The sequence below is a fragment of the Schistocerca gregaria genome, chromosome X, assembly GCF_023897955.1.
Source record: "Schistocerca gregaria isolate iqSchGreg1 chromosome X, iqSchGreg1.2, whole genome shotgun sequence".
Classification (NCBI taxonomy): Eukaryota; Metazoa; Arthropoda; class Insecta; order Orthoptera; family Acrididae; genus Schistocerca; species Schistocerca gregaria.
In genome coordinates this window covers 256622818-256644419 of record NC_064931.1, presented here as the reverse complement: position 1 = coordinate 256644419, position 21602 = coordinate 256622818, and the positions used below count along the sequence as shown (strand labels likewise).

The window sequence follows — 21602 nt, the reverse complement described above, 5'->3', positions numbered from 1 at the left end:
CTAAACCCCAGGAACGATTTCTGAGAAACTTGGTAAACACGTTACTTACTTTCTGGAAGGAATTAATGTGGGGTAAAAATAAACAATCTCCCATCGAGATAGGGGTGATGGACAGAGATGGGGGTAGGAGGTGGATAGAGAGAGGGGCAGGAGGAGGTGAACAGAGAGGGGGGGAGTAGGAGAGGAACAGACGGAGGACAGATAGGCAGAGGTTCAGGAGTAGGTGGATTAAAAGGAGGAGGTGGTAGGAAGCGACGGACAGGAGGAGGTGGCAGGAAGAGACAGACAAGAGGAGGTGGCAGGAAGAGACAGACAAGAGGAGGTGGCAGGAAGAGACAGACAAGAGGAGGGGGGAGGAAGAGACAGACAAGAGGAGGGGGGAGGAAGAGACAGACAAGAGGAGGGGGGAGGAAGAGACAGACAAGAGGAGGGGGGAGGAAGAGACAGACAAGAGGAGGGGGGAGGAAGAGACAGACAAGAGGAGGGGGGAGGAAGAGACACACAAGAGGAGGGGAGAGGAAGAGACAGACAAGAGGAGGGGGGAGGAAGAGACAGACAAGAGGAGGGGGGAGGAAGAGACAGACAAGAGGAGGAGGAGGAGGAGGAGGAGGAGGAGGAGGAGGAGGAGGTGGGGGGAGGAAGAGACGGACAGGGGGAGGTGGGGGGAGGAAGAGACGGACAGGAGGAGGTGGGGGGAGGAAGAGACGGACAGGAGGAGGTGGGGGGAGGAAGAGACGGACAGGAGGAGGTGGGGGGAGGAAGAGACGGACAGGAGGAGGAGGGGGGGAGGAAGAGACGGACAGGAGGAGGAGGGGGAGGAAGAGACGGACAGGAGGAGGAGGGGGGAGGAAGAGACGGACAGGAGGAGCATGGGAGAGGAAGAGACGGACAGGAGGAGGGGGATGGTGAGATGGACAGGGGGCGGAAGAAATCAACTGAGGGGGGCAGGACGATATGGTCTAATAGAAGTTTCGAATAAATAAATATCCGGGCAACACCAGGTTTCTCACTTAGTTATAAGGAGGTTCGGAGATTAAAGGGACTAAACTGCAAGGTTATCTGTCACAGCGAATATAAAATAATGTAGGAGTAGCAAAGGCAATGGCAGTAATGAGGGGGACGGAAGTGGAAAAGTGGGAAATGCAGTGGACAGAAGAAATCAGAAATTTGCTGTAGGCCAAGTTCATACACAGAAAAGTTTGGAGGCGTAATTACTGAGAAGAATAATATAAATTACCAATATCACAAATCAAGTACAAAGCCCACTCTCTGGGTGATGCTACAGGAAGTGGCCTTGATTTTGCCTCATGGAATATAGCACCACCAACCACAATACAACTGGGAACTCAGTGACGACATTTACTATATCAGTTCGTGATAACTGATTGGAAGTTCTACAATTTAACATCCACAGTGCAGAGACCTATATAGAATCTTAATTGTTCTCTCTCATGCTCACATTTACAAACTAATCCATTACCAAATACAAACATTCTTCAAAGAATAAGTGAATCAAGCTAGGAGAGAGCTAGTGAGGATGAAGGAAGGCAGTATTGTGGAAGGGGAAAGGGGGGGGGGGCAGGGAGTGGGAACTGGCAGATGGTAGGAAGGATAGGTGGAGGTGGAGGTGGAGGGGGTGTAGGTGGAGGTGGAGGTGTAGGAGGAGGAGGATACAGTGACAGTTTTGTAGTGTCTTCCAGCAACAGTTTCCAGCTCCTAGAGTTGAGGGGAGAGGAACCTCGATGGGGTAGGAAAAAGAAATATGTAGCAGACTCATCCAATGAGTATGAAGGATAGCAGAAGCACAAATGTTAGGCAGAAGGGAGTGCTGCTGCTAAAAAGCAGTCATGCCAGAGGTGTAGCGACCTCAATTACAGGAGAAATTAGGGGAAGAGTATCGAGACACCAGCATTGTCAAGCCGATTGCTGGGCTGAACTGTGACTGAGACTAATGTGTTTGTGAAAGGCTTTCACTGAAGATGATCTGCTAGTGATGGTGTATGGGGAAGGAAACAGCTTGGATACAGACAAGCTATACAACACAGGTGGCAAACTGCACGAGACAGCGTTCCTAACCAGTGGTACCAATGTGTGTGTGACTAAGCTGTTTCATCGGCTTGATCAGCCTCGTCTTGGCAGTGTTGTACGGTTTGTCAATGTGATGTTGGAAAGGACAATGGTAACTGTTGACTGGGACACATTGCACTGGTGGCAGTGGAGACAATCCTACCTTCCTTCCTTCCTTCCTTGGGGACACACAAACTCAAATTATCTTTTGTCATGGGTAGGTGGACTAGTCTTCTTTTTAGGATAAATCACAACAACATGGTCCTCTCATTTACAGGTATCCCAAGTAGTTAAGAGACAACTTCATTGCATGCATAGAAGACAGAATGGACCACATGAAAATGCACAAACCCCACAGAAATTTGCTCAGAATTATCTATTCATCATGAAATTGTGCAGTCCATTAAAAATCTATAGCACACCAGCTCAAAGATGAACTATAGTCTTTGAACAAAACAGATCACTGGTGTAGAGATAATGAAATAAAAAGATGGAACACATTTTAAAGCTTGAGATGATCACAATTAGATGTGAATTGGCAGCTGCTGAACTAACAAAGCTAGACATCTGTAAGAAGTTAATTATTCTGCATGTGTACCACTAACCATAATAGTAATGTGCACACTTTCCTCAACAAATTAGGTGAAGTTCTGGAAAAAGTATCAGCCCTCAAAATGAGCGTAATATTATGTGGAACATGAATATAAACCACAGGTGTTGAGGGTAACAGGCTTTGTAAAACCTGCAAAACTGCAGGTCTCTGAAAGGATTTTCTCAGAATGTAAAATATATTAGTTTTCTTGGGCACTGACAAATCAAACCTGGGATGAAGTGTATATGGAAAACAATGTGGATGCTAACTTCACTCAATTCTACACACTGTTTAAATTTATTATTGAGAACGTATTTCCAGAAGTAGCCACTCCAACAGCAGCAGCTAACAAAAATTGATGGATAGCTGTAGGTATTAGAAGGTCCTCCCAGATATTTAAAATTTTTCAGTTCCTTGGAAAAGTTTGCACTACACAATTCCACAGTTCGCAAATCACTATCACAGATACAGAAAGACATAGAGGAGGATTTTGCTTGCTGAAAAAATATTTAAAACAGAGAAAAAAGTAAAGCAGTGTATGATATCATAAGAAAGAAGCTGGAAAAGGCTGAGAAGTATAACAACGTACAAATCAAAGATGGGCATAGAACACTAGAAAATCCTCAGAAATTGTCACATTTTATGAATGACTATTTTTCTGAAATTGAGAACTTGCAACAAAATCTTCCAGAAACAAATGTAGCACTAACAATTATTTATACAGTAAGCACAATCATGGTGGTCCTCAACAACAGAGCTTGCACTCAAAAAGATAGTACAGAAATAAGTCAGTAGGTATAGATGAGGTTCAAGATCCTGTTCTGAAGGCATGAACAGGTACCATACAAGCCCCATTAACAAAAATAATAAATGTCTCCTTTAGTTGAGATACCGTATTTACTCGAATCTAAGCCGCACTCGAATCTACCGCACCTGAAAAATGAGACTCTAAATCAAGGAAAAAAAATTTTCCCGAATCTAAGCCGCACCTGAAATTTGAGACTCGAACTTCAGGGGGAGAGAAAAGTTTTAGGCCGCACCTCCAAATCGAAAAAATGTTGGTCCATTGTAAAATGAGACACAATTTAGGTTGAATGAATGACGATACAGCTACAGTAGTTTGGTTCAAGTCATAGGCTTAGCAGTTAAACTTTACCAGGTAGCCATTGTTATGCGTCAGTCTGTATTTATATAGGTGCCCTTCCTTTTTCACGTGCTTCATCTGGTTTGAATTGATTGCTTATTTTCCTTTGATCTGATAAGTGCCGTTCTCTTTGTTACAGGTCTTTACATCACTCTAAGCTAAAAATGCATTACTGTACTGTGTCATGCAATGTTGTCGCATTCTGATAATGAGTGTTTACAGCCTGTCACCGCTGGCGGCATGGCTTGCTTTTGTGTGCACTACCACCACTTACAATTAAAAAAGAGAGAGGAATCATCTCATTAGCAAAACAATGGCAAGAGACTGCTATTTGTTAAATTAAAAGCGTTTTATTGATAGCTATTTGTTGTTACTTACACTGCTGCTTTCTTTGATAATGATCAACAAGAACCAAACAATAGACTGCGTATGATAGATGTTCTGAACGAGAGTTTAGCGAAAACTTTTCTCCGTTTGAAAATTTTTGCAGACGCCTCTTTAGTACATTACATTCTGCACAGAAATTAGTCATCTTAGATTTAAAAATCTAGTCAATTTCCGTGCTTCATTTCTGACTATCACTATTAGGCATAAGAATAATATGAATATAAACATGACATGGTATGTTTATTCTTCCTTGTTTGCTGTTGTATCACTCTAGTTTCGTAGTTTATTAGGCAGACAGGATTTAAATACATGGCAAAACGTTTATATTCATATTATTCTTATGGTGAAGAGAATACTGCATGTGATTCACAATTCATAAAAGCTCCTGTCAGCAACCATCTCTTCTCACAGCTAGGAAAAAATTCAGAACCTAAGAGTTGGCCGTATTGACAAACATCCCAAACAGTCTTGCCAATCGGATTTCCATAGTACATTGAAATGTTGCTACATTCGAAGATGAACAAAATGGAATTTTATTTACTTCATTGGATAATGTATGAGAATGCAGTGGTCAAAACTCGGGGCGGAGAAAAAAAGCTCGTCTTCCACCTTTCCTTTTTTTTTTAATTTATTTACTGGCGCAGAGGTTTTGGCGCCAGTATTTATCTTTGTGCAGCAAAGCATGCCTGTGTAGCGCTACATATATTAGACAGCAGAAGTTATATGTGGCGGCACCTACCAACATTTTTCAGAACTTCCGCTTACTTTGGACTCAATTCTAAGTCGCAGGCGCATTTTTGGATTACAAAAACCAGAAAAAACATGCTGCTTAGATTCTAGTAAATACAGATACAAGTTATGCCCTTACTAAAATTAGGTAGAGTGGGGAGTACTGAAAACTACAAGCCAGTTTCACTACTGTCTGCATTCTGAAAGATAGTTAAATTATCATGAAATAAAGACTAATTAATTACAGGAATAAATTAAACTTTTTTAACGAAGTACAGCTTCATTTTCGAAGTGGGAGAAGTACAATATTGGTCATTACAGAGATCGTAATAGTTGTACTTGAAGTGCTTGACAAGGATGACTGTGTCACAGGAATATTCTTTGATTTATCCAAGACTTTTGATGATACTGTTGACCGTAAAATAATACTAAACAAGTCAGAAACACAAGGTAAGAGGAATGGCAAACAAGTGATTTCAGTCTTACAGGCTCCAGAAGGAACAGATAACTCAAACATCTACTGCTGATATATTTTTAGTAAAACAACTGTCAGACAAAACACACATAAATAGAGGTGTTCCTCGGGGGTAATATATTGGATCCAACTCTGTTCTTAAAATGTATCAATGACTTTCCAGACAGTATAAGACATGGAGAGAAAGTTCTCTTTGCTGATGACTGTAACATCATAGTAACTGATATAACACCAAAATTCCTATTAGAGAAAGCAAATGAAGCCCTCAATATTTACAACTAGACAGTATGTAATGAATAAACAGTAAATATGAAGCAAACAAACAGTATGCACTTCAGAATAAAGTGGGAACACAATGCTGGCATATTAAGCATAGGTGATAAATTTATAGATGGCATACAAGTGTGAGGCTTTTACGAATGAATACTGTTTGTCAATTAGCATAGACTGTACACACAAAGATGCCGAAAAAGAAGTCACGTGTATGTTCTATAACTTGTTTGTAATAACCAATGTTTTGTGGTGTCATACTATTCTAATGTACACTTATTTCTTGGCTATGGGATTCTTTTCTGGAGATCAAAGGAACAAAACAGGTGTACAATTTTTAAACTGTAGAAAAGGGCTGTAAGAATAATAGCCAGAAGTAGTAGTTTTACTGCAGAAAGTGGGTTCATCTACCAATCTGTTGTGTATATGAGGGAAAACAATACTAAGTATTCCACTAATAGTTTTACACATAATCATGGAACAAGAGCCAGTTTCGGTGTACACTTACCAAGGAAAAACAAAAAACTGAAACTAGTATTTCATACTGTACAATCAAAGATTACTTGGAGCATTCAGAGTAGTGGTTAATAATGAAAGGTGATAACTACATCACCTTGTCACCTCACAATACCATAAAGCTTTTTCAAGGAAAGCAAATACATGATAATAATGTCTTGACATTCTCCTAAGTTCAACATTTCACTCATCATGTGGGTGATGCTGACTCAGTTTTTCAAGTGGCCTGAGGGGAGGAGATCGAGAGTCAGTCAGTCCAGTGGACTGGAGTTAGTATAAGGGGGATAGCAGCAAGTTCGTGCTCCTGAAGCCATCAGTGGGGATCCTTGGTGTGTGTGTGTGTGTGTGTGTGTGTGTGTGTGTGTGTGTGTGTGTGTGTGTGTGTGTGTGTGTAGCAATAAAGAGGAAAACTGTGTTTATATTTAAAGAATATTATACAATAGGGACCAATCACATGAGGCAGTGCAGTTGTTCAGAAGCTGACCTCATTATCTAGAGATGGAGCTTACTCTGTCCAGCCATCCTCACTTAGGCTTTACATGGTTTATGTAAGTAATTCAGGCAGATGTCAGAATAGTTCCTTAAAAATGGCCATGGCTGACCACTGATCCACCTTTTATGGCAACTGATCAGGGTGGCGCAATGGTTAGCACAATGGACTTGCATTTGGGAGAACAGCGGTTCAAATCCATGCCCGGCCATCCCTAAATTGCTTCAGGCAAATGCTGGGGTGGTTCCTTTAAAAGGGCACTTCCGATTTCCTTCCCCACCATTCCCTAATCTGATGGGATTGTTGACCTTGCTGTTTGGTCCCCTTCCCAACTCAACCAACCAACCCTTTTAGAGCATACTTGCATATTCTGTGTGTATGTATAATTTTTGAGCTATTTAGCCTATTATCATTGTATTATGATGACAAATACTATATCATCATAAGATGATCCTAGATGGGTGAATGAATGAATAAATAAATAAATATTTTTAAAATGTCCTATCAATATATAATAAGGGTAAATTTGCTGAAATTAGAAGAATAGTGCATATGCTGACCTCTTACTAAATAACTGGATGAGCCAGCCCAGCTGAACATACTAGAAAATATTATGAGGCATTCCTACACAGAGTAAAAAGAGTGAGCCATGAAAGAGTCTTTCAGCATAGCTCTGAAACTATGGTGTAGTTCACTCACATTTTTCAGTTCTTTTGGAAGCTTACGGAATATAAAATTTGTAGAATAGTGCAACTTTTCTGTGCAATTATTATGAAAGTGTTGATGAGGATGTTTGGTTTGTGGGGCACTCAACTGCACGGTCATCAGCGCCTATACAAAGTCCCAATTTTTACATAGTTCAATTTTTACACAATCCAGTCTAGCTACTGTCATGAATGATGGTGATGGTGGTGGTGGTGGTGGTGAGGACCACACAGACATCTAGTCCCAGAGCAGAGAAAATCCCCAACCCAGCTGGGAATTGAACCCTAGCCACTAGACCACAAGCTATGGATGTTATGAAAGTGTCATTCAAGGGCAAACTCCCTTTTTCTAGTGTTCCCTAAGTGAATGCTGTACTTACTTTACAAATAGTCCATACAATTAAAGAACTGCATCATCACGAACACCCTTTGTGAAGGCAAAGGGTTGCCAAAAATGTGATATCGTAAGACATAAAAGTGTGCTAATAAATGAAGCAAACAGCCCCCCAAATATTAGCAGACAGCCAACAGAGCTGAGTTTAGCTGCAGCAATGACCATCAGCATACAAGTGGGTGTGGTGTGAAGATACTATTAGGCATATGCCACGAGATGAGGTAGTGGCACAGCCATGAGGGTAAAGACTACTTTCTAAAATATAGTGGGGAGAGATCCAAAAGTTTAGATGTCAGGACAACAAACTACATTCTGCAAATTTAATTAAACACTGCAATAGCTGATATTGAGAATGGAAATGAAAAGCTATCTACAAATACTGAACGTTCAAAACCACCAATATATGTATCAAACCTTTCATTTTATCATTAAAATGAATGCGATATCATCATTCATGGCCCAGCACTGTGGACATAGCAACCAACTGTAGAGATTTTGCTTTTAGAGGAGACAGTGGCACTCAGCTTTAACACAATATGCTGAATATGATGCTCCTTAGAAAGGTTTTCAATCTACATTCAGCCCAAAAATGGCACAATGTCTAACATAACTAATTATATGATACTAAAATGTCATATTTATGTGAGTTCTCAGCCTGTGCCGTTTGATGGGACTGTGAAATCCATGTGGTGCTGCACAGCACACATATTCGCTTCCCAACACCACAGCTAGGTCACAATAACAGTAGTTCGTTAACACTTAACCAAACCCATTCTTTCCTGCAGGGATTCTTTGTAGTCACACTCAACAACATGACAGCACATTGTGCCACAATATCACAAATGCAGGCATCTCTAATAGGTTTAGTGTCCTGGTACCCAGCAGGATACCACTATCTTACCTCTGAATGAAGAGATGTTTGAATGGCTCCATGACCAAGGAGCACATTTCTATCACTGAAAAACTGAATGACTGGTGGAAAATTCTCACCATTTTATACAGAGACTTCGTGACATGCTGAAAAATGGTATCATGTATCTGTGTCACTTTGAAGTGTACTGTAGCATTCAATAAAAGATGTTTGGACTCTACAATAATGTGTAACTTATTTTTTGAAACTATTGATTCTTAAAATATATCTATTTGAACTGATTATAAAGTTATCAACTCGCCATCTGATGACCGTACTTATGCAGCTGCACTTTCATGAAAGAGCGTTTTTCTTTACTTCCTTTCTTTGTTTTACTATATTTCTCTTGACTGAAACAGCAAAACTTTATAAATTAACAGGGTTGGAGTCTTTTAACATCTTCTTATACTCAGAACATATGCTCTTTGTCACTTTTAGTTGTTCAACGTTTTTCGCGTAAGACAGGAACAAAATCCCTAATCCATATTGCGTGACTACAAAGCAGTTAACATAGACAGTAGAGGAAATGCATCTCTCTCTCTCTCTCTCTCTCTCTCTCTCTCTCTCTCTCTCTCTCTCTCTCTCTCTGTCTCTCCACTGTCAAACCACATTTCTGAACGCAGTTTCATATTTGTACCCCACACTGTGTGCCCAAACTTCAGGCACTGAAAATACAACATTAGTTTGGGATATACAACAGTCTTGCTCTATAGTCAGATAATTCCCACTTTTATCCTATTGGAGGAGGAGGAAGATAAATAAAAACAAGAAAATAATGCAGTGCATCACTTCTAATGCACAGTTTGCATATCAATTATGTTTCGTGCTTCATTTGCATAGTCCTATGTTCTGCAGTTTTAATAAGCACAATATAATTGTGTGTTGCCACAGCTTTATTGGAACTAGGAAGAATTCTTTTATTCATGCAGAGATGATGCTAACCTCCACGAAATTTTGTTTGTTTATGTTGGTACAAAAATAAAAGCCAAATCATATAATGAAGTGGTCATCTGCGCCTTCAGTTTTAACAGTTAGCAAGAGACGTGTACCTGAAAGCAAATATGCCATACTTCTCATGCAGATTATCCCAAAACTACAACCACAGATGAACACATTGATGAAGTTCACAAAATGGTACTGAAAGATCAGCACTTAAACATATATGAAGTAGCTGATAACACAAATATATCAGAATAATTTGTGTATATTACAGAACTGTGTAAGTACAGGAGATCATTGGGAAACATGGGTGCCACATTTTTTCATCCTTAATTTTGGCCATCATTGAACAGTTTCTCAAAAATGTTAGGACTATTTTTTAAAATCCCATCTGATTTTGTGCACAAACGACTAAGTGTCGATGCGACACAAACTGAGCACTTCATGTCAGAAATGAAAGAGTGATTAGTGGCATATGCATGCCACACATGTCGCACACTTGCACAGTACAAATGTAAAAGGAATAATGAAATTACTGCCCACACTGTAGCCCTAATGATGAAATGTTTGCTGGAAATAAATCAATACAATTTTGTTTGCCAAATGGGGGGAAAGAAGACTAGAGGTTCACATTTCACAGACTATAAGGTCTATACAGTGGAGGAGCACAATCTTGGATTCAAGAAGGCTGGGACAACAACCCATCATACTATCTTCAAGGGAATTATACCAGTATTTGCCCTTACTTATCTAAGGGAGCTTGGAAACTACTCTGGATTACTACATGATAATTTGAACCCTCTCCTCCTGAAAGAAACACCAGTATCTTAAGCACCCCATCACCTTATTTGGTACATGAAAAATATTTTGCTGTTCTGTACACACAGTTTAGAAACAGCAATATTAAAAATCTGCCAATTCAAAAATAATGACACAGACTTTCAACTTTAAGCTTAAGAAGAATCAAAGGCTCACCATGGTTCCTTCAAGGGAAGTTCATCAAAAACATCAACACCACACAGTTTCACAATACTAACAGAGCATAATTCCATCAAAGACTGAGAATTATATTACAGCTACATGATGGACCAATTAAACACATTTAAGAATAACTTAAGATACAGACAGAAAAATAAATGGCGATGTCAAAATGCCATTGTTTACGAATTATTTAAAGAATTTTATCATTGTTTCCTACATATCCCTAATAAATTCTGTAGTATTCAACATGTTTGTTAACTTACAGAGTGCTCCGAGTGGAATGTAACATTAAAAATTACAGTGGTGTTTACAACTGAGCTCGTTTTAGAGTCTGTCCTGCCCCGCCATCATTCACACACAGATGGAAGAATTGATGCTAAAACTGGCAGTAATATAATTATTGTACACTAAAGGATAAAGAATCTAGCAAACATCATTTTTCATTCTTTTAATAAAATACAAAATTAAACTTCAAAGTACTAAAAATGAATTCCCTCACAAGACCTCCGAAGATTAATTTGGCCAAATATCTACAATGATCAACATTTAAAACACAAATGTTACATTATGATATTATTCATACCTGATACATTCTTTTCGGCCACAGACTGTGTAGTGCCAGCCCAACCTTTCACCCGTAATGTTGGTCCTGTAGAAAATACACAAATTTAAGGACTTGCTTGCATTCATTTCAACTCGGGTAACTGAACTGAATAACTAAGAAACATATTTATCAATATTCAAATATAATTTTATTAGTTTTCCAATATAGTCTTATTACATCCATACCTACATTCTATTTCTTAACTTTCATAATCTCAGTTATACTCTCCAGAACCAATTAAAGAACTTACCTATTTCTGACTCAGAAGCAGAATGGTCCGAGCAGCTACTCAGGTCTGTAGAGGATTCAGCTCTTTCCTTCCTTCTCGGAATTTTCCCCCACGGCTTTCTTCGTCTGCGCTTACGCTTAGGTACTGGTTGACTTTGCACACTGTCGATCTCTCCTTCACTCACACACTTCCGGAAGTTCTTCGTTAGATCAATATCAGACTCTGAGGTCTCAGATTCCAAGTGGCTTGCAGACCTAGCTCTACGTACGATCTCACTATCACCAAAGGGACTTCGTGTCCTAGATCTAGTTCTAGGTTCCACATCGCGGTAACCCAAAGGGGACAAGGCTGTCCATTTTTGTGTCTGTGTCCGTGCCTGTCTCCTACTCCTAGTAGGGCTTGAGGATTTCCTTTGTGTATCACCTATAGGGTCTACATCACTGCCCACACAGGGGCTCGAGGAGGTTCTTCGTGTCGTAGACCGAGTTTCCCTGTCGCTGACCCCATAGGGGCTCAAGGATGTCCTCCGTGTCATTGACCTTGTTTCTCTGTCACTGCCCCCACAAGGGCTCAAAGATGCCCTTCGCGTCCGAACTCTAGTTTCGTCGTCACTTCCTCCTAATTGGCTAGTGGATGTCCCTCCTCTTCCAGTTCTAGCCTCAATATCACTCCCCTCCAAGTGGCACGAGGATGTCTTCTGCGTTGAGTCATCACTACTTACAAATGGGCTCTGTGTCGTAATTTTATTTTCAATGTCACTTCCCCCGAAGGAGCTTAAGGACATCCTTCGGGTCATAGACCTCGTTTCAATATCACTGCCCCGGAGAGGGCTCGAGGACATCCTCTGTCTTCTAATTTTAGTTTCGGTGTTACCACCTTGAAAAGGACTAGAAGACATTCTTCGTGTTCTGGCTCTGTTTTCGACGTCACTTTCCTCTAAGGAGCTAGAGGACATCCTTCGCGTCATAGACCTTGTTTCAATATCACTGACCCCAAAAGGGCTCGAGGATGTCCTTTGTCTTCTATGTTCGGCTTCCACACGATCACACGTATCTGAATCATTATCAAGTGATCTTGGCTGCCACGGTGACTTACTGTTATACTCTAAAACACTGTTTTCAGAATCAGACACAGTGAGCTTACTGCTTTTCTGTGTAGATTGAATCTGGGGATCACTCTCACTATCACTCTCATCAGAATTATCTCCTTTTCTGGGTCTTCGGCGTCTATTTGTTTGGAATAGTTCAGCAATATTCAATTTTCTCATCCGAAGACGACGCTCCTCTTTTGAGTATTTTGGTTCGAGATTTGTCCGGGAAGCATTTGAGCGTTGTGGTACTGATTTACTTTTAGAATTACTGCCACGTGCATGATGTTTAACACGTAACTGCTATAAACAGAGAGGGGGAAAAATTGTAATTAGAAATTTCTTGTACAGGAAACTAAGGTTACAGTTGTGTTTCTGAAATGTTTTCAGTTTTACCTGAGAGTTGGTTTCCGCAAGTTTAGTTATTCGATGTCCCTTTATTTGTTTTACAAAGCCGTCATAAAACAGCACACTATATACACCTGTAAATAGCAAAAAGGTTCACTCCTTTCAATTACAAGAAAAATAAGCTTTTATATGTCTTTTTACTAATCAGTATGCAACTACTAACTTATACCAAAGGAGTTCACACCATTTCCAACAGCAAATAATTTCATAGTATGCAATGAGAGAGCAAAACTAAGTCATACATTTTACAAATTATATGTAAACATGAAAGTTTAAATAAGTACTTCTGTGATGAAACAGTTGGCATAACTCATATTACAAATGGTTAAATGCCACGCACAATATTTCAGTACTACTTACTAACAAGACAGCACAACACAATATTGCTTTATATAATGATGTATTGAATGAAAAAAGTGTCATCAAACTAATAATGCAGTATCAAGCTCAGGCAAAGGCTAAATGTTCAAAATAGAGTGAGTGAGTGAGTGAGTGAGTGAGTGAGTGAGTGAGTGAGTGAGTGAGTGAGTGAGTGAGTGAGTGAGTGAGTGAGTGAGTGAGTGAGTGAGTGAGTGAGTGAGTGAGTGAGTGAGTGAGTGAGTGAGTGAGTGAGTGAGTGAGTGAGTGAGTGAGTGAGTGAGTGAGTGAGTGAGTGAGTGAGTGAGTGAGTGAGTGAGTGAGGGAGGGAGGGAGGGAGGGAGGGAGGGAGGGAGGGAGGGAGGGAGGGAGGGAGGGAGGGAGGGAGGGAGGGAGGGAGGGAGGGAGGGAGGGAGGGAGGGAGGGAGGGAGGGAGGGAGGGAGGGAGGGAGGGAGGGAGGGAGGGAGGGAGGGAGGGAGGGAGGGAGGGAGGGAGGGAGGGAGGGAGGGAGGGAGGGAGGGAGGGAGGGAGGGAGGGAGGGAGGGAGGGAGGGAGGGAGGGAGGGAGGGAGGGAGGGAGGGAGGGAGGGAGGGAGGGAGGGAGGGAGGGAGGGAGGGAGGGAGGGAGGGAGGGAGGGAGGGAGGGAGGGAGGGAGGGAGGGAGGGAGGGAGGGAGGGAGGGAGGGAGGGAGGGAGGGAGGGAGGGAGGGAGGGAGGGAGGGAGGGAGGGAGGGAGGGAGGGAGGGAGGGAGGGAGGGAGGGAGGGAGGGAGGGAGGGAGGGAGGGAGGGAGGGAGGGAGGGAGGGAGGGAGGGAGGGAGGGAGGGAGGGAGGGAGGGAGGGAGGGAGGGAGGGAGGGAGGGAGGGAGGGAGGGAGGGAGGGAGGGAGGGAGGGAGGGAGGGAGGGAGGGAGGGAGGGAGGGAGGGAGGGAGGGAGGGAGGGAGTGGGATTGGTAGGGGTGAGGGGTAGGGGTGAGGGGGAAGGGTCGGAGTGAGAGGGAGTGGTCGAATCAAGGGGGAGGGATACGAGTGAGGGGGGAGGGACTGCGAAAGAAGTCGTCACAACATATTATATCAACATTTCTGATATCATCTGAAAAGATTTACTGAAATCCTTGAAAACCTAGGTCAAAATGCCAAGATTGTGATCTGACCTATGCTCATTCTAAATAGGTGTACAGAATTACTGAAGCCATTGTAAATCAGTCTTCGCAACTACAAGGATAGTGCTCAACAAAAATTCCATACTTACAAATTTTGTAACTAAACTAGTACACTACTAAATAAATGAAGAGAAATAAAATACAGAAATACCCTTTGATACAATAGATTTGATTTCTGCTGGGTACTTGCGTCTGTCGCTCCATGTTGCCATTACCTTTTCACCAACTCTAAATGGTTTCGCAGGTTTAGTTTGTCTGAAAATAAAATTACTGACATAAAATTTCATGACCTGTTATCTTTTTTTCTTCATGAAAATGAATACTGCATTATACATACAAATATAAATCATACATGACTATTGCTGATGCATTTACTATGATATAGCAATGTTAAAAAAGTGAGAATGCTTACTCAGACTAAACTAAACAATGCCTGCCTGTTCAGTAACGTAAAATATTCGTAGGATCCAAACTGTGGTACAGGTAGCAAATTTATGTTGACTCCAATCTAACTCAACAAAGTGCAGCAATTCCTCATGGCATCAGCTCAACAAGTGGCTAGAAGACCCTCTGGCGAAATACTAAACTGCGATCCATCGATAACTGACCAATGTTCCTTCACAATCATGGGTGGTTTTTGTGCTAAAACAGCTTGTGCATACTCCTGGGTAAGTAGTCCTTCGTTTGCCAGAATGTTCATCAAACAGCGTTTTTATTTTTCCTTGTCCTATGAACACATGCACTATTCCAGGGGGGAAAAAACCAAGTTGAAGAGCACATGTGAGTAAATAAGGACCCTCAACTGGTTGGTTGGTTGTTTGGGGAAGGAGACCAGACAGCGTGGTCATCGGTCTCATCGGATTAGGGAAGGATGGGGAAGGAAGTCGGCCGTGCCCCTTCAGAGGAACCATCCCGGCATTTGCCTGGAGTGATTTAGGGAAATCACGTAAAACCTAAATCAGGATGGCCGGACACAGGATTGAACAGTCGTACTCCCGAATGCGAGTCCAGTGTCTAACCACTGACCCTCAACTATCCACTTACAAACATACAAGTATCAGTTGGCTCCACATACGTTACAGGAGAACACGCTATCTTAAGTGCCTAGATGACAATCAGTCTACATGGTATCACTTTTCTAAGGCCCCAGTAAGTTGTCAGGTGAAACATTAGCTCACGTGCAGAGCCATATTAAGGGCATTCGCACAACTCTCTTGCACCCATATCCTCACTGTTCAACTGAAAATGCAACTGTGGTTGCTTAAAAAACTCTGAAGTCCCTCTAGCTTGTTTACCTTATAAAATGTTTAATACAATTTCTGTTGTTAGTGTGGTATGTTAGTCTGGTATACAAAGTAGTTATGTTCAACCACCACAATGCCCAAGTAATAGTTAATGCCTTCAATGCAATATTCCTGTAATCCAGCTGATAAGGATATATTTGCAGAGTTTTCAGATATTTATCAGCATTGGGCACAATGTATTTCATAGTAATTTGTGATTAACAGTTATATAATCTGTTAACTTTGGTAGCAATATCCTCCCAGAAAATATTTTCTCCTTGAATGGTTAGTGCAACATTTCCACGTTTTTCCACTGAATGACCAGCTTCTTCTAAGTCAGTGCCTGAAGTTTCAAGTTCATGATGTAACCTTCTGCAGTAATTCAGCTGCTGTAGTGTAATACTGTGTTTTGCACATATAATAACTGTCATAATATGTTCCAGACAGTTACCCCTCCCCTTCAAACAGCAGTGTATATTTTAGACATTTTGTCATGCATCAGCACACTTTCTTACATCATTACACAAGTCTGTCAGTGAAGACAACCTTGACAAAAGCTTTTCTCTCTATGTTTCCTCACGGAATCTGTGAATTTTATCCAATGGTTTCTTTCATTAGTTACACATTTGTTTAGTGTTCACACATACCTTGTAATAGTCAGAATAAAGCCTCACTGTATATGCTGTTCTCAGGCATGGGATGAGTTAGTTGGTATTCATAAGTGGCTTGAAATCAAATCTGAATGGTGTCAAGCATTTCGAAGTTGCTCCGAATGGGTGTTTTGGGTGAAATGTTGAGTCACGCACCAGATATACCGAAGGGACCTCAACAACTACTCTCTTCAACTGAAACTGTCTCCTCTACAAGAAGTACAGGATCTATCACTACTCATCCATTTGACTATGATAGTATGTCAATGGTAGGTCTACAGGCCTGGTACGAGGGAAGGGGATGTGTGTGGGTGGAGTCCAGGGAGAACTTAGGGTATAAGCAACAATGAATTAAGTGGAGAACTTAGGGTATTATAACCATCAGATTAATCAACAAATTCAAAGAACTCTCCCTCATCAAAACTGAAACCAAGCAAATGGTAGGGTCTGTCAATCATCATCTATTCAAATGTACAATGAATAACAATGTCCCTTATGGAAACAGCAGCACGGGATGGGATGGATCACATTATGAATTCAGTGTATGACTGGAGACGTTATTCAACATATTTTAAGAGGCTGTTCCAGCAGCCAATGAGGGAACACACTGCAACCAGTTGGAGATTGTGGCACATGCTGGAACAAATAATGGGTCCCCTGGAATCCCAAGTCATACTTCAAATCATTTCAGTGACAGGCATAGGCGGTTGAAAAGACCAGCACTGTTCATGGAGTCTCACCAATGCTCAGAATTTGTAGCTCTGTTCCCAGAACTGATTGAGGCCGATGGTTCTGAGCTGAGTAGTATGCCTGAACCAGAATCTTCAATGGTTACGTGACAATGTAGGTTGTGATTTCCTGGACTTACACCACAGGTTTGAGTATTGTGTACTGCGCATCAGGTAATGCTACCCACATGGCTAACACAGTGTGGAGTCCACACAGGTAGTTTTTTACTCCTTTACACTATTCTCCAGATACTGACAGCTGTAGGAGACTGCAAAGTATTTGTGTAACACCCAAAAAAATGGCCCCCATTATTCATCATTTTCTTCTAGCAATAAGTCCAACACTAAATTGTGATCATTCATTTTGAGAAACTGCTCATGACTGAAGCTAAGAACAACACTGAGCTGCAGAATACTTGCACATGGAACATCACGCACAACACTCAGTGCCAGTGCCCTCAAATAAAGTACTTAAACTTCTATTTTGTCCAAACTGTAATGAGATATGGCTTTTGATCCAGCTTTAAAAACAACTTTGATGTGTTAGCTACATTTAGCACACAGAAAGCACATTTTTCACTGCCAAACCTTCAAATGTTACATGACAGGTTTACTTAATTCTCAAGTATCACAAAAACTATGACCAATATTAGAAACCAAACACTTCATCATTAAGATGCGATGTGAAATTATACGATAAGAATAAATCAATTTTGTGTGCCAATTAGTTGCCTCAGAACAGAAGGAGAAGAATTATACAGGGTGTTTCAAAAAGAATATACATATTTCGAATATTTATTAAATTTTAAGACATACGAATATGAAAGTTTACACACACATTTACAAACCTCTCAAGTTCAGATTACAGACGTTCAATATGCCCTCCATCAGCGACACAAACAATATCACATCGACACTCAACTTCCTCCCATACTCAGGCAAGCATGTCCTTTGTCACTGATGTTATGGCAGTACAGATCCAGTTCTTCAACTCTTCCAGGTCATGCGGGAGTGGTGGAACATAAGTGTTGTCTTTAACGAAATCCCACAGGAAGAAGTCGAGGGTGTCAAATCCGGTGACCAAGGAGCCCAACTGAGACATGCTAAGTCACCAGCTCCTTGACAAACAGTCCAACGGTTTGGTAGAATTTCATTCACACACACTTGGCGACTCCAGTGAGGGGGGGCCCCATCCTGTTGAAAAATGAAGTTGTCTTCGTGCAGCCTCAGAAACAACCAGTTTTGTATGTTGGAAAGCAGTCGGAATTCATGCAACGTTTTCTTTAGGAACACGAAGGTGGCCAGGACTCTCTTCTTTACATACACATCATGTATCTAGAAACTGTCGATACCATCTGCGAATGTTCCACCCATTCGGAGATCAATTTGGTACCTCAACCTGAAACGTCTTTGCACTGTAATCACGGGATTACACTTTGCAAACTCGAGAACACAAAATAGTTTCTGCTGTGGAGTAGCCATTTTAAACATATGATGGTTACCAAGCAAACCAGAAGGCAGCTGACATCTAGCAGCTATTAATATAAACTGGACTATGTATTCGTTTCGCCAATAGCTGATCAGAGATGCAGCAATCGATAGTTTGGACAAAATAATACTTTGTAATATGTATATTCTTTTTGAAATACCCTGTATATGGTGATTGAAAAGCCATGTCCCCTAGTACAAGGTCTACATTGCTGATTCAATGGTCTTGGCCCATTGGACAAAGTCGTAATCAATGGAGGTAACAAATATACAAAGAGACAAACACGTTCTATAGCCGTGCTTTAATCCTATAAGCAAAATGTTACATCACTGGTCAATGATGTCCTGAAACTTAACAGTACTATGCAACTAGGAATCCTGGTCAGTTATTTGCATGTACCTCTACTGCAAAAGGTGTTCAAAGTGACTGTCATCCTGCAGACAACACACCTGTACATGGCAAAGGACACTGCTGGATACTAAACAGTACAACACAACTGGTATCCCTGGTCAGTTATTTACATGTGCGTCTACTGCAGAAGGTGTTCAAACTGACTGTCATCCTGCACACAACACATCTGTACACGGCAACGGGCACTGCTGGATACTGACCACAACACCACTGTTGGTATTTCTGTACGGGCTCTGGTGATATTCTCCTACAGGTCAATTAATGGTCTTGGTGTGTTTGTGTACACTGTAGACCTGAAGTGCTCCCAAAGGAAAAAATGCAGTGACATCACGTCTGGTGACCTAGATGTCCATTGTACTGGACCCCTTCTACCAATCCAACGCCTAGGAAGAACCTCATCCAGGAGTCGGTGGACATTTTGTTCACAGTGTGGAGGTGCATCGTCCTGCTGGAAGGAACACCTGCATCACCATTTGAGGGGCAGATCGTCAAAACAGCGTAGTTATGTTTCCTCAAGACATCGTCTTGTAGCATGCAGCAGAGCGCGTAATGTTAAAAAATATGGGTGAAATCAGGACAGCTCCATGTATGCCACACCACACATTTAACCTAGGATTAGACTGTGTGTATGCCTCAACAGCAAGATGTGGATTGTTGTTTGCTTGACAGACGGAATTGTCTATTCATCATCACATTCAAATGGAAATTGGCTTCATTGCTGAAGAAAATGTCACCTTCAAGGTTTCGCTGGTGAACATTGCTTTCTTCAGACCATTCAGAGAATTGCACCCACCTATCAGTATCATCACAGCTTAGTTCTTTCACAGAGTAGATTCGACAGGGATGGAATGGATTAGAAGACAGTATCCTGTACACAGAGGTTTGGCTGAGGACACGTTCCTGTGACACCGTCCTCTTTGACTGAGTTGGACTCTCTATTGCATTAGCTAGTATGGCTGCTGATTGTGTATCCCCTGTTGTTGTGTGCGGCTGTAAAGAAAATCTTTTGTCGTGAACACTACCTGTAGACATGAACCATTCCATTAAATGGCCAATCATTCTGTGATTAAGCATATGTCGGTTTGGATGTCGCATGTGGTATTCTGCTGCTGCTTTCCCTTGACTCCTGCCTGCAGCATGGACAAGAACCATTTCCATCTTCTCCTAGTGTACGTATACTGCTGTACAAGTCACTACACTACAGAGCTGTGGTAACTTGTTGCACTTTAATAATTGATTAGTAATCAACTGCCTCCGAGACAATTGGCCATGTGGTACCATGCACTGCATGCTACTAATAATTTTGGCGGTGAGATGATGGTAGGTTATTCCTCTCATTGTAGTTTTTGCTATCTCCACTAATATTGAATTTGCCCTATGGAACATTACTTTTGATTCACCCCACATAGTGAAGAAAACACGCAAATCTGAAAGAAGTGGTTTTCAATTTGTTAAAGGAAAACGAAAATCTCTACTGAAAAACTAGCTCCAGGAGCTGATGTACCTTTGCTTAATTTACACACAGTATTTCTTATAGTGAGCAAATTGAAAACTCATTTTTTCTTATGTACTATCAGCTGTAAGCCACAGCCACTTCGACAGAACTGCTCATCAGTGCATCTGGCATGAACAGCAGTTACAATGCAATGAGCGCAGTGGTAAGACATGTCGTAGGAACCACACCTGTCAGAAGCGTTCTCAGGAAGTTTAGTCCACCTACACTTACAAAATACCCATTTGCCCTCTAATTGAATACTGATCATCAGTCTGGGATCTGTACAAATAGGATTGATAGAGAAAATCCAAAGAAGAGCAGTGTGCTTCATTACAGTTTCATCTAGCAAGCATGAAAGCATCACTGTGATGCTCAGCCAACTCCAGTGGCAGAACCGAAAGAGAGGCATTTTGCATCACTCTGTAGTTTACTGTGAAAATTCCAAGAGTTTACATTCTTAGATGAGTCAGTCAATATATTGCTTCCTCCTAAGTATTTCTGTCACCAGCAACAACTGAATCTATACTTCTCTTCATGCATATCATAATATAAACTTACACTGGTTGAACTGGCTCCTCTGCTAGCATCCTAAGCCTTGGGCTGTCAATGAGGATCCATTCATCATACCTTTGTGACCAATTTTCAAAGTGTATTAGAACCTCATTCTCCGAATCGTCAAATTCTACGATTTTTGCCGGATACCTATAACAGATAAACAGTGTGAGATACACAAAGAACACATTTTCTGACAGGAAAATCAAATTCTACATAACAGTATTAACATGCCTGCATGTAATAATTGTATTCTCACATTTATTTATCATAAAGCACCATATAACAGAATGTCAGAAAATTAAATATGAAAAAAACAAGGTATGCCCAGTTTGAGACTGGGAAACAAATGAAATATATTTTATAGCTCTTTGTGCATATTACTATTTTACTGTAGAAATACGGAGTTGTGGAATGGTTGAAACCACACTCGAGAATGCGTACAAAACAAAAATGTAGCAGCATTACCTGTAACAAATGAGCTATGTTTCAGAATTATCTATATTTGTCAGTTTCCGTGAGATTAAGGAGCTATAACAGCTCCACATC

At 41.2% G+C, this 21602-nt stretch overlaps 1 protein-coding gene across 4 annotated transcripts in view; it reads right to left on the bottom strand.

The window, feature by feature from the left end:
* LOC126297610 (uncharacterized) overlaps nucleotides 1-21602 on the bottom strand; it is a 261978-nt gene that overhangs the window by 206423 nt on the left and 33953 nt on the right. For 2 of the 4 annotated variants that reach the window (XM_049988614.1, XM_049988613.1), the window contains exons 3-7: nucleotides 21060-21203; nucleotides 14597-14700; nucleotides 12915-13000; nucleotides 11453-12821; nucleotides 11182-11247 (exon numbers count right to left, since the gene is read on the bottom strand). In XM_049988614.1, coding sequence (XP_049844571.1) covers nucleotides 11182-11247; nucleotides 11453-12821; nucleotides 12915-13000; nucleotides 14597-14700; nucleotides 21060-21203 — 1769 coding nt within the window. The remainder of the gene's footprint in view (nucleotides 1-11181; nucleotides 11248-11452; nucleotides 12822-12914; nucleotides 13001-14596; nucleotides 14701-21059; nucleotides 21204-21602) is intronic. The other 2 variants (XM_049988615.1, XM_049988616.1) reach the window with 1 other exon arrangement.